We start from the raw sequence: 24,424 nt of genomic DNA, 5'->3' as shown, positions 1-24,424 counted from the left end.
GCTGTTGAAGTAGGTTAAACCTTTTTATTTCAGCAGGAAAAGAGCATCAAGCACGGAATATCATGAAATTGCAGTAATGCAGGGAGCTAATCAAGATAAGGAAGCACAGGGAGGAGACGGAACCCAAGTTGCCCTTGCGTCTGTTTATCTACGCGGGGGGATATTCTGCCGGGCGGCCAGGCTTATCTGCAGGCGGTGGAAGGTGGAACTATAACTACAATTACGCATAGTATGGAGAAAAAAGGGCAAAATTAATGGAAATCTAATTCATTCATATCTCCGAGTATCGTTGCATCTCGAAAATCTCATGCTTGGCAGGCCTTTGTATGGATGGACTCAAAGACTTGATGTCACACTCCTAGTCCAATCCATAGACGGCACTTCCTGAAGTCAGCGAGACCAAGACGAAAGCAGTGTTTAATCTTCGTGATAGCCAATCATGATGGTGCCGTTTTTCAAGCCCGCATCCTCGATGCTTGTCGTAAGGTGCTCTATTAAGTTTCTTCCCATGGCATTCAAATCAAACTCCACGCCGGCCTTGTCCTCGAGCGGTGGCTCAGCTTTGAGCCACTCGTAAATTCGTTGGACGGGGTCGGAAATTGCAAAGCGACGAATGACACGACCAGATGGATGACGGAATTGGATGCGGGTGGTGGTTGCTGGATCCGCGGGGGGCTCAGTGTGTGGTTTGTCGTCGGGAATAGCGGCGAATGCGGAAGCCTCAGCTGATTCGGCGGCTAACTCTGTCCCACTCATATCCTCATCTTCATCGGCAGTCGCGCGACCCTTGCCTTTGACGTCGTCCATGCTCCGAGTGAGGTCGTCGGGGTCTTCCAACTTCTGGCCTCCGGATGCCCCGTCCCCGAGACTGTTCCTCATCGCCATCTCCAGCATCTCCTCCTCGGTCATTGCACCGACGTCCTTGTCCTTCTTCTCCGACTTCCGCTTAGCCACAGGATTGCGCACATTATGCTTCAAGCTGTAGCGGTCAAGGAACTCATGGATCTGCATAAGGAACTCGGAGGCCTTAATCACAGGCGGGCCGGACCAAACCTTCATTTGTTCACCGGTCCGAGGGTCGACGATGGCTATATGGGGATAGTTGTCGGACACATCGCTGGCTTGGAAGTAGTATTGGAGATATGGGGAAGCCCGAGGGTCATCCTTGGAGAACTGCAAGAAAACAAAATGTTCTTTCACCGTCTCCTGGACACCCTTGTCCTTCCAGAGATCTCGGTTCAGAATTTGGCAGTCGAAAACAGACGAGTCCTGAATGTTGACGAGCAACCATTTCTCGTTATCCTTTCCTTCATCACGAGCAGCATCCCAAGAGAGTCGGCACATAATCTCGAACGGGGGTCGGTACATCTCAGCTAGCATGTTGGACTTGGAGGATGCCTCTGATGCGCCACCAGTTGCCATCGAGAGTTGTTCGTCGTGCGTATCCTGCGAGCCGCCGGTCCATATCGATGCCGTGTCTCTCTGGTTGAAGATACCGGGTCGACCTAAGAGATATAGTCAGTCCGAGGGCGTTCAAGAATCCGTTGCAAGTTCAACACACTCAACATACCACCTCGTTGACGAGCACGCAACTGGCTGAGAATATTGGCATGCATGTCATCGTCGTCGCCGAATTCGGCCTCTGGCCCCACCAACGTCTCCGTCGTGCGCGCCATGGGTGCGCGCACATCATCCTCATCGTTCTGGGCGCCTCCGCCTCCACCTCCGTACATTTCTTCTTGAAGTTGGCGAGCCATGGCGGCATCATCCTCGAAATACGGTGTGGTGGCGGGTTGTGCGGGGCGACCCTGAACGGCCCCAGCATCGTCATCGTCGTCAGAGTCGATATGAACAACACCAGATTCATCTTCAAAGTTGGAACGACGGGGAGGTTGCGGAGGTTCCTCGGTTAATGGTGCACCTCCGTTCTCGAAGTAGAGTTGCATGGCCTGCTCGATTTGGAAATCGGCAAGCGACAAATACTGAGTCGCCAGCTCCGGCGTTGAGCCGGTGATCTCAGTGAATTGGGCCACCACGTCGTCAGCCATGGTGGGCAGGGAGGTAGAGCTCTCGAAAGGTAGAAAGAGGGGAGGAGGGAAGATAAGCGGGACTCGGAAGGAATTCAAAAATGGTTCGAAGGTGAGGAAAGTAGAGTGTAGAAGGAAGAAGCAATCGAAGGAATCAGCTGCAAAGCGAGAATCAACAAGGAGAGTACCCCGCGCAGCCAGCAAAACGAGACATCAAGAGAAAGATGCTAAGGTCAAGTAGCTTCGAGCATAGTGAAGATCGTCGGTGACGCAGTGTCCGGCGACGCGCAGAGCCACGAGACGCAGGCCTGCGCTTGTGGTCCGAGTGCTTCCCCGTATATCATCTTACCGCTTGGGGAATGCGACGCGTCGCGCTACGCGCCCCGGCGCGATTTGGACTGGTGGATCAACTTCAAGGTAGGTGCTTCTCCGCTCCTGCACATTTGCATTTGCTTCCATAGCAACCTACACCATGGCAGCTACGGTCTTGGGCAAGCGCACTCGTGATGCAGAGGACTCGGAAGGTAAGCATTGTACGCACTTTCCTCCGGGATTCAATTACTGACATCTACTTCCCAGGCTTGCCAGTGCGCACTGCGAGCAAGCGCCGGACAATCGCACCCCGTGCCCCTCGTCAAGATGCGCCTGCTATTCCGCTTCGTCGGACGCGGTCGACGGTCAAGCGACTGGGACACCCTCCCGACCAGGAGAACGAGGACGTCAAGAAGAACTTGGACAAGGCGCCGTCCAAGCATACAATCCGTGAAGAACAGGGTGGGTCTCCGACCAGAATCAATTCCCATTTCCGCACCTCGAAGCTAGTAGAGGGTAAGCTGAGAGAATCGGAATTCTGAATGAGAACGTGGCTAACGGAGTATCATGCAGAAGAGACTCCAGCTCCGGTAGTCGAATTCAAGACCCCGCAGAAAAACCGATTTCGAGATGCATTGCCGAGTTCGCCGGTTACCCCTCGCCATCGAGTCCAAGTGGGAGCCAAGGCCGGTACTCCGCGTACTCCTCGACATGCGGATCTTCCCCTGACTCCACGCCAGAGTGCGACTCCAACTGTCGCACAATCGGTGTACTCACAAGCCCGCCAATTGTTTGCTCGCGGCGCCAATTCGGGGCGACTGGTGGGACGAGACGCGGAACGGGAAAAGGTTTCCACTTTCATCGAAGACTGCCTCGAGTCCAAGAAAGGCAGTTGTCTTTACATCAGTGGCCCTCCAGGTACTGGCAAGAGTGCAATGGTCAACGAAGTCTGCCAGGACATGGACCTCTCGAATGTCAAGGTCTCCCACGTCAACTGTGTGAGCATGCGAAGCGCTCGCGACGTCTACAGCAAGCTTATCCAGGACTTCTGCAACGACTCGGAGGAGGTGTTCAAGAAGAGCGAGGCGGAGCGACTTAAGGCCATGTTTGTCCCGTCCAAACAAACAGATAAGCTGTTTTTGGTCAGTCTCGATGAAATGGACCACTTGCTTATGGGTGATTCCGGTGTCCTCCAATCTCTGTTCGAGTGGTCGTTGCACAGCAAGTCCGCCCTGATGTTGATCGGTATCGCCAACGCGCTGGATTTGACGGACCGATCCTTGCCACAATTGAAGGCAAAGAACCTCAAGCCTACTCTGCTGCCTTTCTTGCCTTACAATGCGGCGTCGATTGGAAACGTGATCACTAGCCGCCTCCGCTCACTTCTCCCCGTCGGGGCCGATTCAGACCCGAAATTCGTTCCTTTCCTGCAACCGGCCGCCATTCAGCTTTGTGCGAAGAAGGTGGCATCGCAGACAGGAGATCTGCGGAAGGCCTTTGAGCTGATCAAGCGTGCGATTGATGCCATCGAACAAGAAACGCAACAGAAGCTAGAGAAGCAGGTTGCCGAATCGGCAGACTCGCCCATACTCGCTGAGAACAAGAATTTATCCTCACCTTCGAAGTCAGGAGCTGCACCTCGGCCCACCACGATGGCAAGCTACACAATCTTAACAGCACCTCGCGCCAGCATCGCCCACGTCGCCCGCATCACTACATCAGCGTTCGGACAGGGTACAATTCAAAGGCTGAAGGGCTTGAACCTGCAACAAAAGGCTGCCATTTGTTCTCTTATTGCCCTGGAGCGCAAGCGCCGTGAATTTGAGATGCCTAGCACCCCTTCCAAGAATCGTTCCGCGGCACCTACTGTGAAGCAAGCCTTCGACACCTACTGCACACTTTGCCGAAATGATAACATCCTTCACCCCTTAACTTCCACCGAGTTCAAAGATGTTCTGGGCAACCTGGAGACTATGGGCCTGGTCGGTGAATACCAAGGCCGCGGCCGAGGTGGAACGCTGGCCGGTGGTTCTGATGTTCGACGCACACCCTCCAAGTCCGGCAACGTCAACTCGACCCCACACAAGGGGATGGACGAGCAAGGTCTTGTTTGCTTTGTTTCCCAGTCCGAAATCGAAGGTCAGATTGCCGGTCCCGGCGAGGGCATTCTGAGACGGCTTCTCCGCGGCCAGGGTCTTTGATTCAGCCCCCGTTGTCCCTGTCCATTCTCGCTTTCGGACTGAATAGGGCCGTTCCATTTCTATTTTCTCGACTTTTAGCCATGCTGCATTTTTGGAGTCCTGCATGGCGCATTTTTATCGTGTACGACACTGTTCGCATCTTTGGAGTCGAGTCTGCATTCTTCCTGTTGAGCGCATTTTTTTTTATGATTTCCCTTTGTCCGTGATTCTTTCCTTTGTCCATTCTGTCCTACACAGAACCCGATCAGACCAATAAAAAAAATTAAGAACCTCCGTGCCAAATAGTTTCATTAAGTGCTTGGATAGCTCTACATCACCACGCAACCCACCTCAACTCCCCAGAAGCCAATCTCGCATTCAGTCTGAGATAATACCTCCACAAGCCCAACGACAGAACATCCCCAAGAACTGACTAGCAGTATTGACATGATGCCCAGCATCTCGGAACTTCTTTAATTTAATAAATCCAAACACCAATAATTTGCCCCGGCCCAGGAAACGCAACATGAAGCCCACTTGCCGATGACCTCGCGGTTAGAGATATCTTCCTAATCATCTTTGTAAGCATTTTTCTCAGCACTTGACTTAATATCTTCCAGGATGTTGTATTTTTGGTGTCGTTTAGAGTAGTGAAGAAAACAGTAGTGGAGGAAACCACCCAAGTATGGAAACCAAAACATCACGTACCTCTTAGTGGACATAGTAAAAGTATGCGTGGTTCAAGAGAGTGCGAGTATCAAATGCATAAGTATCTTGCTGTAGAGAAACAACCTAAGAATATATCTCGTAATCCCGTCATAGTCCCCATTCTATCCATCCCACCATGCCGAGCTTCACATCTTGAAATAGCCCATGCGGATGAGCTCTCTCTCACTTCTCACCCTCAACAACAGCTACTTTCTCCCTAAAATGCCCATACAACCACCTAAAAACATACTCCCACTGCAACGCCTGGCCCGCCTTACTCCTTCTAAAATTCTTCAAGGCAAACTTCTTCCGCACCGCAGTCCCATGCTCCGAAATATTCCTCTCCGCAAACCGATACACCTCAAGCGGCACGTCGTGATCCCACCCCTTCTCTTGATCAAGCAACTTCCCACTCAAGTGCGCAAACGTCCCGTCAAGCAGCCACTTGCGACGCGCCATCCACCAGTGAGTGCGTGTTGAGTAGGATGCCATGAAAATCAGGTGTTTCCAGTCTACGTCGTAGACCTCGCAGGCCAAGGGCGCGCATTCGGCGATTGTGGAGCCGGTGATTGTGGAAGGGGGTATTTTTTGGATCAATTCCCGGGTTAGGTGGAAGGCGTAGGCTTCGCGGTCTTGTTGCATCTTTTGGGATGGCACAAGGTAGCGAGATATTAGATTTGGCATGTCGTCGGCTGTGTCTTCGAGTTTGTGGGATTCGATCGAGAGAAGCAGGGGGAGTCGGAGGGCGAGGCGCATTGGGAGACGTTTTGCAAAGGACCAGTTGATCAGTCTGTTTAGTTAGTTGGGGCTGGTTGGGGCTGGGTTGGATACGGAACGGACCCTTGTATGTTGTAGTCGGTGTCGATCATGATGTTGTCTGCGGTCAGGTTTTCGTGGGAGATAGAAGTCGAGGACTTGGTACATAGTCTGTTCACGTTTTTCATGCATCTTTCGTTGTTGCGCATGTGGGTGCAACCTTCAAGACATTCGCCGGGGTGGGAGTAGACCTCGTTGGGAATGAGGAATGCTTCTCGGACGAGTTTCCGTAGTTGCAAGCACTCGACGATGTTGACTCCGGCCATGTCTTCGCGGATCACGGCCAGTGTCTTCTTATCGACGATGTCGAGTAGGAACCGCTCGCATGTCATTCCTGTATCCACGAAACGGTCAGTCGAATGGTAGTTCCAGGGGCGAGATTGGAATATACCCATCTGCTCGGTAACCGTAGCCAGATCAATCATGATATGGGCAAGCTGCATCATGACCTTCTCACGAACTTTCAAATCAGCAGGAACCTGATCGTTCCACTGCAGGTGATCGCCATGCGTCAAGCTCAAGATCATGAAGGGGAACTTCAAGACATTATCAAAGTTACTCGAGTAGGTGACCGGACGCGGAGACCAGGGGAATTTCACATTGATCAGAAGTTCCAATGTTTTGATCTCCTCGTCAATCGTAGTGCTGATGGCGCTGCGTTCCTCCTCGGACTCATGGGGCATGTACGTTGGCAGCTGCACGGCGTACTTAGAGCCATCGGGGTACTGGAAGGCGTAGATGGAGTAGAAACCATTTCTGATCGGGCGGTTGCGGGTGTTGAGGATGAATGATGGTACCTTCTCCGAGCCTTGGACGTAAGTAGCAACCGAAAGAAGGTCGCATTCCTTGAATGTGACCATGCTGGGCTTCGGTGATGCACACTAGGTAAACGACCGGGCTCAAAGAAGGAGAAAATTAACGGGACAGACGATGTGCATTTCTGACGGTGATGGGGTCCATGGGGAGTCAGACTGGGTATGAAATGGTGTGGATGCTTCCTTGTGGACGTAATTCAGACGAATGTGCGACAGAACGGTACGTAGTGATAGCAACACGGCGTATTGCGGAAAGGGGATCAGACGACTGAGAAAAGGTGCAGGCGAGCAGGCCAAAGAGAGTAAACGAGCTGACGGCGAGGTGATATCGTTGGACACGAGCGAGGAAAGCACGGAGAACAACAGCAACTACAACTACAAGTACAACTACAATCTACAAACATAGACCTAGTCTTGGAAATCGTCGACAACAGTTCATACACGCGATATAAGAAACCAATTATACATACATGGCTACAGAAAAAAGAACAGCATCAAAAAAGAGGATGTATGAAAACCAGCTCAAAACTGGAATAAAAATCACAGGGCTGAGGTTATGTATGCACTCCGCTTTGAGGGCAAACACGGCATGATAAAGATCAGTGAGAACACAAAAATGAGAACGTAACGAGATATATACCCCAAAAGGTCGTGCCACTGCATCAAGGATGTGAAAAGCATGTACGCTCGACACAGAGGCGGATGGGTAGGTGTATACAAGACCCTGAGCGATATGATCATTTTTACTCGTGAGAGTAACCATTTAGTCGTCCATCGGCTTGTCCTCCAAAGTCACACCCTTGGGCTCACTCTCGGCCATACTGCTTCGCTTGCTGTCAGTGCCGACGGAGCCAGTTGAGGGAGCTGAGGTTGGGAAGCTGGAAATGCTACCGAGGCCGGGCTTCCGAGTATACCGTCCACCCGCTGAGCGGGGGATGGAAGCGCGCTTCTCGAACTCGCTGGAGGTGGGTGCCGGTGTTGGGGTGGGAGTGGGCGAGCCGTCGGAGGCTGTCTCGGCGGGGAGAGGCGGGCTGACTGAGCGATCAGAGCCGCTGGCGCTGGCTGGAAGCGAGGCTGGAGGCTCAGAGGACGTGCCGTTTGACATGGATTCATTGGCGGCTTGGTTGTTCACGGTTGGGTGCTCGGCACCAGTGGGAGAGCCGTTGGCGGGCACGTCCAAGCTAGTAACACGAGTGCCGCGGCGGTCTGCTGGGCTTGACACGTGGATCGGGAACCGGCCTGTCTCTGAAGCGCCGCTGGAGCGGTCACGGCGATGTCGTTGACGGCTCACGGGGCTTGTAGCCCGACTGCGGTTAACAATTGCACGCTGGCGCGCCTCCATAGCAGCACGGCGGTTACTCTCGTCTGTGCTGATGGCTCGTGGACGGTTGGAGGTGGAGAGACCCAGTGCACTCGATTGGCGCTTCAGCTCGCCAAAGATGGAATCCTTATGTGCGAAAAGATCACGGATCAGGCGATAGCTGTGGCGCTCATCCATGGTGAGGCTGCTCTCAATGCGAGGTCGGAGAACACAGGGCGACAGGATCTGAGCCAACAAAGCGATGTATTGTTCGTCGGCCGAGGTCAAGTCAATCAGGCGTGTGAAGTGGGTCATGATGGCATCAAGCGTAGCGATGTTGACGAGACGGAGTTGTCCAAGGGTGCTCTGCAGGACCTTAATCCGTCCCTCTTCCGTGGTCTCGTGAGCGGTGGTCGAATAAATGGTCTTGACGATTTCGTAGACTTGCGAAGAAACAAGAGAGTCTGAGGCGTGGTTAGCGCAACCGGGAATGGATCTCGAGAGGAGAAAGACAAACCTGGCAATTCAAGAAGGTACAATTTCAAAACGCTAGCAACGATGGGTATCTCAAATTTGGGCAGGACTTCGCGATAATCCACTTTGCTGTTGTTCAGAGTGTTACGCAGCTGATGCGTGACGGTAAGCGGGGGATTGTGAAGCCAAATGGCTCGTCGGGCCTCATCACCCTCGAGTTCGGGATAGCCTTCAAAGAGATCAGTTTCAAGTTCAAATTGCACCAGTGGAAGAATTTCTTACGGTTATCCAGGTAAGTCAAAAGGGTCGTCACCAAGATGGGGACACGTTTGCGGTCAACCCGAGCCCTGGCTTCAAGATCGACACCAAAGTTTTGCTCTTCAACGGAGCCATAGTAGTTTTCGTATGCTTGCACCTTGGGAACAAAGCCACCAGTGCGGTAATTCTCAAGGAGATATCTCAGGTCACCCAGAGGCTGAATCGTCTCCTGGTACAGCATCATATGGTCGACAGTGCTCTGAAGATTGGGAATAACGTTACTGATCGCACCAGAGAAGTCGAGCACCACAGCCTTGATGGCCTTGAGGCGGTCCAGCTCGCACTGTTCCATGAATCGGAGGTTCTCGATCACATCTTCCTCCAAGCGGCATCGGATCTGGTCGAGACGCCGAACAGCGTTCTTGTAGCGTTCATCAGCTTCTAGGGCCTCTCTCCGCAGCTTCTCCGAAGGAGTCTCGTTCGGGTAAGGGTTGTTGAGAGGGTTCCAGCCAGCCAGCATCTCCGAAACCGAGTTGATGGGAGAATCGGCAACGTTGCCATCTTCGCTCGAAGCGACAGAAGCGACTCGCATCAAAGGCCTCTTCTTCTCGGGAATCCCGGTAATTTGGAATACCTTGGTGCGCCATTGGTAGTTCATCTTGGAACTGTTGGCAAAGACACTGCCCATGTTGCCGATCAAACGGAGGAAACCACCATCAACCAGATCCTGACCAATTCTTTCGGCCTGGGCGAGATTGTTGGCATCCATGTAGGTCTGGATATACTCGACGATGTCCGCACCGGTCGATGTATTTTGATAAGTGCCGATGATGGGTACCTTGGCCTCGCCAATTCGGATGTTGTTTAGCATGTGCACGAGAACCTTCTTGATCTCCTCCGGTGGGAAGATGCGTTCTCCGAGCTCAACGGGCTCTTCTTCGGGCTCTTCCTCTGTAGGAAGGATGATCTTCGGCGTCGGCTTGATTTTGGGACTCGTATCGGGGTCCTGGAAGGCAAGCTTGTTCTCCTCCTCCAAGTCCTCCAACACACGACACTTGTTGAAGTAAGTGCTGCGCAACTTCCTGACCAATTCCACCTGTTTGGTGTGCTCCTTGATCCGAGACTGAAGGTTATCGTGCGAAGCCTGGACACGATATTCGTGCTGGTTGCTCCAGCGTTGAAAGGGCGCCACGACGAGTTCGCGAATGTTGTTGGCGATCTTCTGGTGATTCCGTGAGGCCTGGATCATCTCGGTGCGGACACCTTCGTACGCCTGTAGGGCAGAGAAAGCAAGATCAGTATAAGTCGAATGAATGCTACCGGCGCATATTCCATACCTTTCGGACACTCGCACCGTCATCCTTGCCGAAACCCGAGCCTGTCAGGCGATCCACACTAGGCGCAATATCACCCATGCGGAGGCCATATTGCTCCTCCGCATCAGCCCGCATAGAGGCAATCATCAAAATCTGCTTGTTCTCCACCACACCCTGCTGCAACTTCCCGTACAGCACCCCGAGACCGCTCGCATAGTCCGGGGTCCAAAAGGAATCGGAGAAGCCAGGCATTGTGACGAACGGCAGGTCCAAAAATTATGGAATCGAGAGGGGAATAGCGCAAGTCGAGATGAAATGGGGAGTGATTTCGAAGGGCTATGAATGTCACTCTGGGTAGGAATCGGGGAAGGATCGCGACAGCGCAAGGCTCAAAGAATCCGATGAATCAGTCCGATCAAGCCGAACCCTCTCGAGCGTAGCTCCCAGCACCTTAAGTAGACCGGCTAGCTTCAATATCAATTCACTCCGTGAACAGGATCAGCGCTAAGTGGTGCAGCGCATCAACCTCGGAATTGAATCTCGGGTGCGGAGGAGGTACCTAGGGAATGCGGGTGCGCGGCAAGATAAGCGCCGGGCTACGAGCTGAAGGAAAACGAAATGAGCGAAAGCAGGCCGGGCGGAGGGCGATTGAGAGACAGAACAGAACAAGCCGCACCGGGATGCAAAATGAGAGTAGGATAAAGGGGCGTGTACAGCGCAAGAGCGATGATGTTGATGAATTTCCATCACAGCGCCTTTCGTCAGGTGGCTTGTAATATTACGGGTACCCAATACGTAGCCTTGTTTTTTGGGCTCCACAGCACTATTTCCTTAGCACTGGGATTCGCCTCTATTTTTGGAAGGAAAGTCTTGGTTCGCCGTTGCGCCGAAATGCCCTAACTTAAATTAAGTCTTGCAATTTCATGCTGAGTGATTGAATATCGTTCATCCCCGGTGCAAATTGGGTATCGTCGTGTTGAGGCCGAGTCGCACATGTGGGACATCTCCAAGGTCGAAACTGGACATAGGGGGCCATTGGTAATGGCATTACGGATACATAGCCCCAGGTGCAAACATGCCAAACCTGGAGACTTGATTATGAGGATCGGCGAGGATTGTCGAAGATTATCGGGCTACGTCAGAGATGAGTATGAAAGCTTGGCAAAGGGGGAATATTCATATTGGTATCCTATTAATCATGATATCCGTCATCAATAAAGGCGAGAGTCATCAAGACATTCACGTTGGGAGACATGACAAAAGAGGTAAAAGATGTACAATAAAAACTCTGTGATCCTTCACAGAAGTCTTAGAACAAGGTGGAGAAATCTCTAGCAGAAGAACTTGTAGACCTTCTTCCACCTAGGCCATGCCGCCTGGTCAGCCTTCTCCTGGTCCACAAGGTGCTGAATATCCAGTTCACGACGACCGGTCACCAGATCCATATCGCGTGAGTGCACGACCTTGGTACGGTACCAGATCTTATAAGGGATGAAAAAGAGCAGGACGACAGGGGCAGCAAGGTAAGCTCCGAAGAAGCTCTGCACCAGTTCGCCAGCGGTCATCTCAGCATAGCCGACGGGGGCAAAGCCAACCCAGAACTGGGCGACCAGGACGAGGCAGTTGAAGATGAAGCCAACCCAGGAACCGATGACACCAGGCTGGGAACGGAAAGCCAGCTCATCCAAGCTGTGACCCTGGATGCTCCAGGCGCGACGGAAGCGAATGTGGCAGAAGCAAATGGAACCCCAGGTGAAGATGGATGAGAGACCCGAAATAGCCATCATCCACTCGAAGGCTTCGGTCTGCTTATCTGACGCAGCCAGGAAGCAGAGCAGACCCAGGACGGAGGAGACGAGGATGGCCCACATGGGACGACCCTTGCGGTCGATGTAAGCCAGGAAGCGGGGAGCCTGGCCCTGCTCGGCCAGAGCGGCCAGAGTGCGGGAGGAACCGTACACTGAGGAGTTTCCGACGGAGAGCACGGCAATCATAATAACGACGTTCATCACCGAAGGTAGACCAGAAATACCGGCGTTTTCGATGGCAATGACGAAGGGGGAGGCCTTGGCATCGGCCGATGAGGTACCGCTAACCAGACGCTTATCGGTGTAGGGGACCAGAAGGCCGACAATGGTGAGGGAGACGATGTAGAAGAGGGCGATACGCCAGAAGACCTGCTTCACGGCGGTGGGAAGGGACTTGCGGGGATTTGCGGTCTCGGCAGCGGCCAGACCGACCAGCTCAGTTCCAGCGAAGGCGAAGGCGGCGTTGACGAACACACTGCAAAGACCCTTGAAGCCATTGTGGAAAGCACCAGGATTGTACCAGTATTTGGCACCGATATAGCCGCCCTCGGGACCGCCACCGCAGTTAAGAATGATTCCGAGAATACTATATCGCAGGTTAGCATCACGTCCGAAGATCTACGATAACACCTCGAGGCTGATGGGGGAGAACGAACATGAATCCGATGACGGCGATGACCTTGATGGCCGAGAAGACGAACTCGGCTTCACCGTAACCACGAACACCAAACATGTTGATACTAACGATCACCACCCAGAAGATGGCAACCCAGGCCGCATTCGAGACATTTGGACTCCAGTAATCGACGGTGATAGAAGCGGCGACGATTTCCAGGGGCAAGACAACCAACCACTGCAGAGCATAGTTCCAGCCCATGGCAAAACCCCACGCCGGGTCAATGAAACGAGTCGAGTAGTGTGCAAAGGAACCAGCAACGGGGAACAAAACGGCCATTTCACCCAGGGCGTGTACCGTGCAGTAAAGCATAATACCGATGAGGGCGTAGGCGATGAGGACAGATGCCGGGCCACCTGCTGCCAGGACTGTACCCGATCCGACGAAGAGACCAGTACCTAGAAGAGGGTCAGCGAACCGACGATGGTCAGTGGGACGGCAAGGTGCCTACCGATGGAACCACCAATGGCGATCATCTGCAGGTGGCGGCCCTTCAGGCTACGCTGCAAAGGTGAATTGGCAGTGTTCTGTGCCGCGGTCTCGAGATCGAAGCCAGAGCCATCGGCGCCTGCGGAGTGGCCGCCGCTGACTTTGGCATTGGGATCCCGCTTAAAGCTATCCACGACCCGCTGAGTCCAGCTTCCGCGAGTCAGTTCGGAGTCGCCATAAGCTGGCAATGGCTCGGTCGTGGTCTGGATCGGCTCGTTTTTTTTCTCCTCCATGATTGCGAATTTCTCTCAGATCTGTTGTAGATCCGGCGAAGCAGGGGAGATGAGGGGAAAGGGAAAAGAAAAGGGAAAGGGAAAGGGCAAGGGAAGGTATCGAAATAAGAGTGATCTTAATCCAGCACAGAGGACCTGGACCGAGTCTGAGGGGGTGAAGGGGAAACCTGGAATACCAGAGGGGAGAGGGAGGCGCATGTTTAAATACGGACGGTGGACAAGACAATATTCATTAGGTTTACATCTCTCACAATGGAAACCAGGCCGCTCTATCACGTTAGCCAATAGACGGGGCGCAGATAGAGATGCGCTTAGACCACGGACCTGAACCCGCTTAGTTTCTTCTGATAATAAACTTGGCGTCCGACCGGGGTTGCGCCCCGTCTAACCCCCGGTTCGGGAGGCAAATGTACTTTCTTTTTTCTTCGAGCATTTTGGTATGCAGCTGCAGAGCAGGGAATTCGACCGGGATGGGTGCAAGGCTGCAAACGGACCGACTCCAGAGAGAAGCACATCGTTCTGTTTCGGTTCCACACCTGCTACAGTCACGGTGGGACTCGTCTCCTAAGGTTAGAAAATCCCCGCCACTGGCCTTCGCGTGATTTACTGTAGTCTGTCAGAACGGGAAGATCCCACCCGCGGTGTGGCTCTACGCAGTGAACTATTTTCCAGGAACTGCCGATATCTTGGATCGCTTACGGCCGGTCATCCACCTGCCCTTTTTACCTTACCCCGTCAACTCGTCTCTCCTCCAAGACCTCGGGATGACTCCACGGAAGTGGGCCTCACTCGGGCACTGAAAGCCAAGCTTCGAAGAGGGAGGTCGGGATCGAGACCCACTAATCCACATCCGGCCTCTCTCCGCACTTTCCATGCGATAGCCAGCACTGATCCAATCACATACCGTGGCGGTGTGATAAGGAACGGCTCGACCGATAGTATTACATGCCGTCCAGTCTACCCACGGCAACCGCCTTGCAAGTTCTCAGGGTCTACAGAGTACAACCTGCACGGATCAGTTCGCCGGATCTCGAAGATCCGTGGCGTGCGGGCTGCATATCGTTCTGAAGCCATGCCACCGCTATCCCAGCGCCCCCTTGTCTATGGGCAGATTTTCCGACGGGGTTCCGTTCCTTCGGCGCTAGGATCTTGCCGGAAAGGAGCACGCAAGCAAAACCGCGAAACAGCAGCACCTTGCCCAGACTTCAAATTGCGACCCACTCGAGCAGTGCAAGATGCCGCCGGGGCCTCGGGTTGCCCGTGCTGAGAGCTGAGAGCCCGACTCCCTCTCCCTGGTTCGGATCCGGGCAAGCCCGAGGCAATTTCTGTGCGAATCGATCCGTGAAACTCTACTCCAGCCCTCAGCCCCCCGTCCGTGACTTGATTCGTCTGGCGGTTCGGGTGGCTCATGGCGGTCTGCCACTGATATGCATGGAAGGACGGGAGAACGAATGCTAAACACAGGGGTGCGTGGGGAAGATGGAGAGCATCACGAGGCGTGCGAGGCCTGGCCGTTCGAGATGTTTCTCGTATACCTGGACCAAGCGCGTCTTTCTTTCTACCCTTGCGATCTCCTGATAGGTTGAGCGTTTCGCCACGCATGTCGCCGGTCGGCCATGCATGGGCAGTAGTATCAAGCTGCCAAGTCCCCCGTAGAATAGATCCCGGTTCGTGATAGAAGGGTCGAGATGCATCCTAACGCGCGATCATACGACTCCAATCCTACTGGAACTTTGCAGCGTTGCCCCGAGAGTTGACCTTATCGCAAATTGTACATAATGGATACGGTGGGTCTCTAGCAGTATCATGCACGCCGTTATCAAGGACCGTGCCAAGGACAAATGATCCAGAATCCTTGACGTCAAGACCCAGAGCATCAAGAGATAGCGAACATGAAGCTGTGTGAAGGTGGATCGAGACCTTTTCCCTGCCCCCAAGAGACCTCCGAGAATGTTGCGTACCGGGGTACTTTGACTTTCAGCCACCCCAGCCGATGGCGCTCAACGCGGGCTGTCACTGGCTGTGACTGGCTGCTACCGATGCCTCGATGGCCATGGTAGCATCGGGTTACAGTTGGCACTATTGGTGATCCGGGCGGGTACTGCCTTTGCAAGGGAAGCAGGGGCCGAGAGCGTCTGCCTCGGAGTGTGCCTTTGCTATTGGCTTGATGTTTCCCAGGGGCTTGACACTGACTTTGCCCCAGCCATGGTCACACCCAAACAATCCATAAATCGTACAAAGCCAAATCTAATCCAATTGTTCTAGAAACAATTTGGAACCTGCCATCTGGTGATCGCGTCTTCAGCAACAGTGGCGACTTATCCCGACAATCCAGACTCCGCAGATCGACGGCACCCACTTTCCCTCTTTCCCCCAGGTCAGTCACGCAAGGATGGAAGTCCATCGGCTGCGCCACCCTAAATCCAGATCGCATGCAAATAAACAGCATGTTGCGTTAGAGTGGTCCCACTCGCCGGTGATACTTTAGCAAAATGCGGGGATAGAAACTTCTTAGGTAACAGTTTCCACTTCATCTCCGAACACACCTTAGTAACCCCGGGGTACAGCGCTAGCTGAGAAAGTACTCCATACACATATCATGATTCATGTTCTGAGCGACTATTACGCAATCTTTGGGACAGGTGCTTTTGAGATTGGGAAAGTCGCGGCTGCTTGTGTGTCCCCGGGTTATGGGATCCACCCCCCTTTCCCCCTCCTCCCCAAACATCCTAGGTTTCGGCGGATCGGTTTTGAACCTCACTTTTTGACGGATGGCTGCATGAAGCTGGTGTAATTATGGCTAAGCAGGTTCCCCCGTAGCTGCGTCGTCAACCGGCCCGGTGGTGAAATCGTAGCTATGCGGATTGTGATGGGGGCTGGTACCCGAATCTGGTAGCTCGAGCACTTGAGCCTGATAAATGCCGCGAATAATACAAATGCCGCATTTTTGGAGTATAGCTACGGGCGCGATCCACTATGAGTTCATTTGGAGTCGCGTTTTGTGGGGTATTAGGCTTTTCTTTGCTGATCGGCGTTGTCATCCACTAACCTGTCCCGATGGTGAGATACCCGAATGTTCTCATTCGTGATTACAAGACCAGCCTTAACGATCTGCGCTTGATGAACGCCCGAATAGCCGGTTGTAGCCGTTGTTTGGCTGGCTGGTAATACCCCGGCCCGGTGAAGGTGCTTACTCTGGGATACTTTCGTGGCGTCTGCGTATCATGAGAGGCTATGGCGGGCGTGCCCCGGGGTAGATGTTTAATTAGGTGTGTGTTTCGCTTAGCAGCCACGGCCCAGGGTCTAGAGCTTTGTTCTGACATCGGCATAGTTTGCCCAGCATCGTGTACCTCGAGGAATTGCGCCCTGCAGACTATCATGCAGATACCGAACGGGCTAGGTTTCACGCTGACTTTACTCTTAACCATGGATGTTTTCAAACCATATCATTTGCCCGACCTCGACTTTTGTGAATGAGGGGTATCCTCTAACGCTAAGAGATATGCCCGGTTCTTGTGATGTGCTCTTACTAGTTTCGTGGGGTCGATCCATCGCGAGAGACAGGCATGTCTTTCACATATCTCATCACCGAATCAATTCTCCCAGGCCTGGGCATTTCTGTCTCTCTTATGTAATAATTGATACAGTGCGTACGGTGGTAGAACGGGTCTCTGTGAAAAAAGCGAATGGAGAAGCAAAGCACGGCGCCCAAAAGTACCAAAGGGATTAATTGATTCTATCCATGGAATTTTCATGTCGTTGCATTCGGTATCATTAACAGACAAGATATCTTTTCATCATGCGCAAAGTAATGCCAATCGGCCTTAAGCGCTGGCAGCAGGGCCTTCACCACCGGGGATCAACTGTATGGAGCATTAGAGATAGGATGCCAAGAGAGCAATCAAGTTACTTACCATGCAGACATTGTTGCCATTCAAGAGAAGCTTGGGAAGTTTGATCTGGGCACCGGTGTAGTCACTGAGATGGAGTTAGAGTCAATTCCAACGAAAGTTTCTTGATAACATGCGGCCGAGGAAAGGCCAATACAAGAACGTCGCCATTTCATAGAGGAGGTAGTAGCGACACTTACAATTCAGTCACATCTTCCAAGACCATGTCTAGAGGATCCGTTAGCACATTTCACCCGACATGGCGGCTGAAAAAAAGGGATACTTACTGACGTAGTCATCAAATCCGAGGAGGGTGCCGGAGAACTCTGTACATGCGTCAGCCTCCTTCCCCTTGCTTCCTTCACTTCAATTTCATGCTCACCCTTGTCACCCTTCATAATAACCCAGATCCGGGAGCCGACACACTTGTCGATAAGCTCTATCGAAGGGTTAGCGGGGTCACACGGTGCGCGGGGCATTTCGCGAACGCACCGAGAGGCAGAAGCTGGGAGGCCATTGTGATTGGTATGTAGAGAGTCAGGAAGGCACGAGAAAACTCTCGAGTAGCAATTCTAGCTCCAGAAAGAACACGCAGGGCGAGCAAGGCAAGATATCAAAGACGACGCTGCGACGTCTGAGGAAGCTGGTTTTCTCCGGGCCGAGCGGCTAGGCCTGATTAGTACTAGCTCCACTTCCCCGATCCCTCTGTTCTCCAACGCCGCGATCTCCTCACGAGCTCAAATTTGTCTCGACTTTCTGAATTGAATTGGTTTAGCTCGCCAAGTGGACTGGCTGGCCTGCAAACACGCCGTGGTACCAAACCAAGTCCCCTCTCATGAGGTCCACTATGCTTGCCACGCAGAATGCGAACGTGGTCGCGCCTTCCAGCGGGCCTGAGGTATTCGTCCTTGGCCCCGACACCGGACGGAAATCCGTGTAATCATTATGGTAGCGGTGCGACTACTTGGTCGCCTTCATCTCACAAGTGAGTCTGCTTCAGCTTCATTCCCACGTCTAAAGGCCAGTCTGTTGACCAGATCGAAGTAATGACAGCTCTTGCACGCCGCGACGAAGCTCAGACACTGGACCCATCCGCCGACGAACTTACCGCAAGCAATTGGGCAACTTCCGATCACGACGGAACTTCTCGAATACCCCCGCCGCACGAATCACACTGGAGGACGATGACGAGGATGATGGAGTTCCACCGCCAGTTATCAACAGACGCCCGAGGCGTCCGGAGGATATCCGTGCCAGCAAAGAAGACCTGAGACAGATCATTGCATCTCGAAAAAAGCAACCCAAGTTGCGTACTGTATTCACACCACACGACCGGATAGAGATTCGCAAGACTGAACAGAAGGTTCTGCTGTTGACTCCTGCTTCTCAATTTGTCCGAGAATTTGTTGACATCAAATATCGCTTTTTTGAGGATCGTTTGTCGCAAAATCACGGATTCAATCAACGGTTGGCAATGCAGTATTGCAGGGCTTTCTCCGCAACAATTGCATGGCTCGAGGCTGAGTTCATGCAAATTCACCACGAGAACCGGTTGATTGAACACGAATATTGCAAGATTCGCTTCGCAGAATCTCCGAAACTCAAAAAACAGTTTGATAAATTGGCCACGCGATCCTCTGAGCTGCAGTATGAAGCCCTTAAAGGAATTGTCGGGACCTCGAAAGTCTTCATACGTGACCTAGACAATCTACTCAAAGAGGATTACCTGCGGCCCTGGAAAACTGCTAGGGCCCGAATCGATTCCCTCCTAGCTTACTCAGAGAGGACGCAACAAGAGTATCGCAAACTACAAGATAAAGGATTCGCTGTGATCAACGGGGGCAACGACATTCGAACGCTCTTGTTAAGTCTGGTAAACCTGGTCATACCCGGTGGTCCAGATTTCCTTGCATTATCACATGCAACTAGAGCGCAAAACTTGGCGGTTGGCCAAACAGCCCATTATCACCGAGGCGTGTTCCTCGAATCCAGGGAACTCCGGCATCCACTCAAGGCCGCAAACTTCCACAGAATCGCATATGATATCCGGATAGCTCCCGTCGATTCCGCCTGGGATGTTGTGAAAGCTATGCTGTTTAAAAGACCTATGAAGCGAGTTTTCCAAAGGGATCAGAAGTCCGCCGCTATCGCCCTGGAGGCGCAGTATATGAAATGGCGGAGAGTGTCCAGAACTACCAAATACTCGACAGAGAACAAATATTTGCGTCAGCTTGATGTCATGGCACCTTTTGACACCCTCATGATTATGCATCGACAATTGGTCAATGAGGTGTGGTACTTGATCGGCTCCTTGCAAAGGAACTTTGGCCCGATGTGGGATGGAATACCTTATCCCAGAGCCATGTCCATTTCCCAAGAGATATTCGAATGGGCCACGGAATATCGTGCACAACAGAAAGATATTCTGTCACATATCAGGATGTACAGATATGTCAACTGGATTCGGCTTCAGGTGGAGGAGAAACTTCAGAAGCTAGATTTGCCGAACGCGATGCAAGAAGAGGGCCTGTTCATTGTGCCTAACCCATTGAGCCAGGATCCCATTCGATTCCAGTACTATATTAGGTCAAACGCGTCACTCAGCTTTGAAGCTTGGTTCATGGGGAGAGTCTTGTCCACTACCCGGATAGATCAGAAAGGGGCGACGGAAAGGATGTGGGTGCAAATGATGGAGACGCTGCGTGAACGTGAAAAGCTCATCGTGTCCCCGACGGTCCAAGACTTGGGCTCTGAGACTGCCGCCGCCGCCTTGAAGAAGAGAAGACGTCTGCGGGCTAGGTCTGCTTCAAAAACTGTTACACGGGGTCATGACAAGACATCAGCTCAACAGCCACAAGTTCAGTCTTCCACAGTGGCTGAACAAGACCAATACAAACAGTTCGACGCCCACAAAAATTCATCAGGCAAGGCGCAGATATCCTTTTCTTCAGAATCGGGCCAAATGAATCAAAAGGTTTCTTTTGGAACCGCCATGGCTAGGCTCATGAATCCTTTTTGGTTACAGCAGGGGGCTTCTTCCAAAGAACTGGCATCGACCAACATTTCCTTTGACGCAGCTTTCCCCAGCCCTGACAACCAGACTGTTGCGTCTGGATCACCTGCTTCAGACAGGAAATCGGCCAGTCCTGTGAAAAAACCCTCGTCGAAGTCCGATTCTCCGCTTACAGATAAGCGTGGGGCGCCGAAAGAGAAGCCCTCGGTGAGTATCAAGACTGGTCAAGCTACGGCGGGAAGCAGCCACAAGCGCAGGAGTAAGGCTATGGTTGCAGAGCTTCAAGCGACAGTGAAACAGCTTCAAGCACAAGTGGAAAGGCTTGAAGCGAAGGAAGAGTCCCCTCCACCACCAGTTGCTCCTAAATTGACTGTAGGTCGGAGAACCTTCCGATCTCATATTCGTCGAGGAGCAAGACGATCATACTGCACCGATTCACCAATCACCCATGTCAGTGCCCGGGGCTGCAGCCATGAATCTCTACCAGATAAATTGACTGCCGTCCATGTTTCCTCCGCCACTGCAATCGCAGATGATGCCACTCGGCCCACAGAAGATGAAAACTTGCTTGATCAAACCAGGTCTTCGGAGCTCAATGGCAAAGCGAACGAAGAGGTTACCCCAATATTCTGGAGCCATAGCGATCAGCGAGCGCCGAATGGCCAGAAACCCATCATACATTATTGCCGATCCCTTGAAAGCACCGAAGAGGTCGCAAAGCACTTCCTCAATAGCAAGGTCATCGGCTTCGACATGGAGTGGAAAGCACAAGTCTATGCTTCAGACAGCATCCAAAATAACCTTTCCCTGATCCAGATTGCGAATGAAGAGCGCATCGCACTTTTCCAGATCGCTCTGTTCAAGCCGGCCCGCACCCTCGAAGACTTTGTCTCTCCGTCACTCAGACGCATTCTCGAGTCTCGGGATATCACCAAAGTCGGAGTTGCGATCAAAGCGGACTCGACCCGCTTGCGCAAGTATCTCGGCGTCGAAGCGCAGTCGATTTTCGAGTTGAGCCATTTGTTCAAATTGGTTAAGCACGGACAAACAAATCCGAAGCTTGTCAACAAAAGGAGCGTCAATCTGAGTGAGCAGGTCCAGGAGCATTTCGGACTGCCACTTGAAAAAAGTGAGGATGTGCGGTGTGGCGATTGGACTCGTTCTTTGAACTATCGTCAGGTCCAATGTGAGTATAATACTATCTTCAATTCTTACCTTATTTACTGACGTGCCTCGATAGATGCCGCCACAGATCCTTACGCTTGTCTCTGCTTGTTCAATGCCATGGAACAGAAGAGACAATCCATGGACCCTGTCCCGCCTCGTCCTGCCCATGCTGAGCTGAACCAGCCTATCATTGTCCCAAGTGGAGAAGAAGTGAAAAGCGGAGACAAGGAATCCGCTGCCTCTGATTCCGTCGAGGTTGACGTGGCCGAGCGTTCTTAGGTTCTAGCTTTTGACATCTTCTATCAAAGGCTTATTTTTTCTTTTCATCTTTGTTTATTTTTCGGCCATATAAGGAGTGTGCATGTCCATATTTTGATTTTGATTTTTGTTGCATTGCATTTTGTGTTAGAGCAGCGGGCATTTCATGCTTTCTTTTGTTCGATATCCCCCACTCATTTCCAAGGTTCGAAGAATCCACTCATCATTGCATATGACCCGTCACTAGTGCTGAACTACCAGTAAATATTCAACTTTCCATTGGTCTTGATTGTTGTAACCGTGCCCAGGCCTAATTAACTATCGGAGGATGGTGGGGATCTACGACCGAGTAGTGTCTAAATAGCGCTTATGTGATCCTTTAGGAGTAGCCCTAACTAACCACCCATGAAAACTTCCGTGATTACACTTAGCTCCTGGGAAATGGTTGGCTCTCGGCGGCTCATTGTTAGTTCAACAGCTAAATAGCTGGCTCTTGCAGGATTCGTACCAAAGTTACACCAAAATATCAGCGATTTATACAGATACTTTGACTACCCAATATTCAGAGATTGACTGACAACCGAGACATCAGAAGTTGCCTAATATGGTAACTCAGCAGTTAATTCTGATTAGTAACAGCATTCAACGCACACATACCAGGTGTTTTGAAAACTTGGGGGATATGACTACGAATGGAGTATAGAGATAGATGCACGTGAGGGAGTAGAACCGTTTAGTTCACCGAGTAACTTCATATCCCCACACATACAAAAATGCATGGGACATAGCATTTACCAATTCAGACACTCAATTATCCAAGTTGACGTATGCACTTGAGGTCCTATAGCTGTATTGACAGATTTTGACTCAGGAAGTAATCACATGACCGAATACATAATTGCTTCGCTTCGCTCTGCAATAAGCTACTAGTAATAGCAAGGAGTTGGAAACACATCTCATGCATGAAGTCACACGGAATGCGTAAAATTTTTTTTTGGGTGGTCTGTATTCCGATCTGGTTTAGGCTAGAATGGATTCCAACAATGCTGTACATTCTCGGGCCCTGAGTCGCGCTCAGGATTCCGTTCAATTGCCCAAAAAAATCTAGAACCACAATTTTATGGCGCTTCTTGCCCGGATACATGTTCATCCTACGCGACAGGGATACAGACTCTACCAAGCATTTAAAAAAATCCCGCTCCAGCGACTTTACTTGAACCAATCTGCTCTTTCCGCTTCAACCGCCCTCATGCACACACGCCGTCAACTGCAATTACCATGGAAAAGCAAAACAGCGACAAAACCGCGCCTTTTGGAATTGAGGTCGTCGACATGGTTTATTCTGACGGCTGTTTGCTTTGCTTCCGCGACCGATTATTTCATGTATGGCTTGATCGTGCCTGTCGCCCCCACAGCACTGGAGAATAGGGTTGGCTTGCCTCATTCGAAAGTACAAAGCTGGATATCCATTCTTCTTGCTATATTCTCCGCCACTCTATTAGTCTCATCGCCGTTATTTGGCTACTTCGCGGATCGAATCGGGTCGCGACGATGGCCCTTCCTCTTTGGCCTGGCAATGCTGGGGGCAGCAACGGCCCTGCTCTGCGTTGGAACACATATCGGGCTTTGGGTTGTGGGCCGCATCTGTCAAGGCATCGCGGGTGCGATTGTCTGGGTGGTGGGTGTTGGCCTGGTGATAGATACAGTTGGGAAAGAAGGACTGGGCCAATTCTTTGGATACATGTCAATGACAGCCAACCTGGGTATGGTGGCAGGTCCTCTGCTGGGAGGAGTACTGTACCAAGAAAGCGGCTACTATTCAGTCTTTGGTCTGGCCTTCGGGCTTATTGGAGTGGATATCTTCTTTCGATTGGCATTGATTGAGAAGAAGCACGCGATCAGGTGGCAAGAAGTGGCAGTCGAAGTTGAGACGGTAGAAGAAGAGCAGAGACACCTAGGTCCTCCTCGAAGTACCTTGGGGCGCGTTGTCTTTCTTCTCAAGTCATACCGGCTCATCGTGGCTCTGTGGGCGAATATCATGGTCGCGATGGTGTGGACGTCTTTCGACAGCGTTCTCCCATTATTCGTGCAAGAGACGTTTGGATGGCAGCAAACTGGACAAGGGCTGATTTTCCTTACACTTTTGGCACCTCACTTCTTCGCTCCTCTGGCGGGAGCTGTGGTGGACAAGTTCCCTCGATCCTCTCGTTATATGACCGGCGTGTCATTCTTGATATTCTTACCCGCCGCGGTTCTGTTACGTTTTGTGACGGAGAATTCGATGAAGCACAAGGTTCTTCTATGTGCTCTCCTTACAATCATTGGCCTATGTGTTGCCGTGAGCTTACCCGCGTTGGATCTAGAAGTGTTCAACGCTGTCGGGGCAAAGGAAGCTGAAGATCCTCAAGCCTTCGGGTCGGATGGGACGATGTCATTGGCCTTTGGTCTTACGAACATGGGGTTTGCTTCTGGTAACCTCATCGGACCTTTCTTTGCCGGATTCATCCGCCAGCAGGCCGGTTGGGCAACAATGAGTTGGGCCTTAGGGTTGGTAGTTGGCATCTCAGGGATTCCAGTCCTATTTTTCATGGGCGGATCGATCTTTAGCCCAATAGAAAATGCAGGAACGAAACAAGGCGCGGGGACTGATGTGAAGAATTAGGTGTTATTATCTGCAGCCACCA

The 24,424-nt window shown here is 51.9% G+C and overlaps 8 protein-coding genes across 8 annotated transcripts; 3 read left to right on the top strand and 5 right to left on the bottom strand.

Annotated features, from left to right (window-relative positions):
• Window positions 1-417: 417 nt before the first annotated feature.
• Window positions 418-2,048, bottom strand: N7498_005096 (DNA-protein crosslink repair co-factor UBX5; the record flags this gene model as incomplete). Its single annotated transcript, XM_058452158.1, has 2 exons — window positions 418-1,505; window positions 1,571-2,048. The coding sequence occupies 2 exons, from the start codon at window positions 2,046-2,048 to the stop codon at window positions 418-420; spliced, it is 1,566 nt and encodes a 521-aa protein (XP_058308696.1).
• Window positions 2,049-2,499: 451 nt separating this feature from the next.
• N7498_005095 (AAA family ATPase CDC6) lies at window positions 2,500-4,540 on the top strand (the record flags this gene model as incomplete). Its single annotated transcript, XM_058452157.1, has 3 exons — window positions 2,500-2,551; window positions 2,607-2,855; window positions 2,913-4,540. The coding sequence occupies 3 exons, from the start codon at window positions 2,500-2,502 to the stop codon at window positions 4,538-4,540; spliced, it is 1,929 nt and encodes a 642-aa protein (XP_058308695.1).
• An 870-nt stretch (window positions 4,541-5,410) lies between these two features.
• N7498_005094 (uncharacterized protein) lies at window positions 5,411-6,903 on the bottom strand (the record flags this gene model as incomplete). Its single annotated transcript, XM_058452156.1, has 2 exons — window positions 5,411-6,017; window positions 6,068-6,903. The coding sequence occupies 2 exons, from the start codon at window positions 6,901-6,903 to the stop codon at window positions 5,411-5,413; spliced, it is 1,443 nt and encodes a 480-aa protein (XP_058308694.1).
• A 718-nt stretch (window positions 6,904-7,621) lies between these two features.
• On the bottom strand, window positions 7,622-10,458 carry N7498_005093 (GTPase-activating protein RGD2; the record flags this gene model as incomplete). The annotated part of the gene is made up of 4 exons (XM_058452155.1): window positions 7,622-8,622; window positions 8,676-8,861; window positions 8,915-10,163; window positions 10,228-10,458. The coding sequence occupies 4 exons, from the start codon at window positions 10,456-10,458 to the stop codon at window positions 7,622-7,624; spliced, it is 2,667 nt and encodes an 888-aa protein (XP_058308693.1).
• A 1,079-nt stretch (window positions 10,459-11,537) lies between these two features.
• Window positions 11,538-13,412, bottom strand: N7498_005092 (amino acid permease GAP1; the record flags this gene model as incomplete). The annotated part of the gene is made up of 3 exons (XM_058452154.1): window positions 11,538-12,600; window positions 12,671-13,088; window positions 13,142-13,412. 3 exons carry the CDS (start codon window positions 13,410-13,412, stop codon window positions 11,538-11,540), a joined length of 1,752 nt encoding a protein of 583 aa, XP_058308692.1.
• A 3,824-nt stretch (window positions 13,413-17,236) lies between these two features.
• N7498_005091 (RNA-binding protein LSM5) lies at window positions 17,237-17,819 on the bottom strand (the record flags this gene model as incomplete). The annotated part of the gene is made up of 6 exons (XM_058452153.1): window positions 17,237-17,275; window positions 17,327-17,390; window positions 17,503-17,530; window positions 17,590-17,628; window positions 17,685-17,741; window positions 17,795-17,819. 6 exons carry the CDS (start codon window positions 17,817-17,819, stop codon window positions 17,237-17,239), a joined length of 252 nt encoding a protein of 83 aa, XP_058308691.1.
• A 428-nt stretch (window positions 17,820-18,247) lies between these two features.
• On the top strand, window positions 18,248-21,761 carry N7498_005090 (3'-5' exonuclease; the record flags this gene model as incomplete). Its single annotated transcript, XM_058452152.1, has 3 exons — window positions 18,248-18,287; window positions 18,340-21,501; window positions 21,556-21,761. The coding sequence occupies 3 exons, from the start codon at window positions 18,248-18,250 to the stop codon at window positions 21,759-21,761; spliced, it is 3,408 nt and encodes a 1,135-aa protein (XP_058308690.1).
• Window positions 21,762-22,989: 1,228 nt separating this feature from the next.
• On the top strand, window positions 22,990-24,402 carry N7498_005089 (MFS transporter; the record flags this gene model as incomplete). Its single annotated transcript, XM_058452151.1, has 1 exon — window positions 22,990-24,402. One exon carries the CDS (start codon window positions 22,990-22,992, stop codon window positions 24,400-24,402), a length of 1,413 nt encoding a protein of 470 aa, XP_058308689.1.
• Window positions 24,403-24,424: the final 22 nt, after the last annotated feature.

This window comes from Penicillium cinerascens, assembly GCF_028974065.1.
Source record: "Penicillium cinerascens strain IBT 15544 chromosome Unknown contig_5_segment0_segment0, whole genome shotgun sequence".
Taxonomy (NCBI): Eukaryota; Fungi; Ascomycota; class Eurotiomycetes; order Eurotiales; family Aspergillaceae; genus Penicillium; species Penicillium cinerascens.
This window is presented reverse-complemented; position numbering and strand designations above follow the sequence as displayed.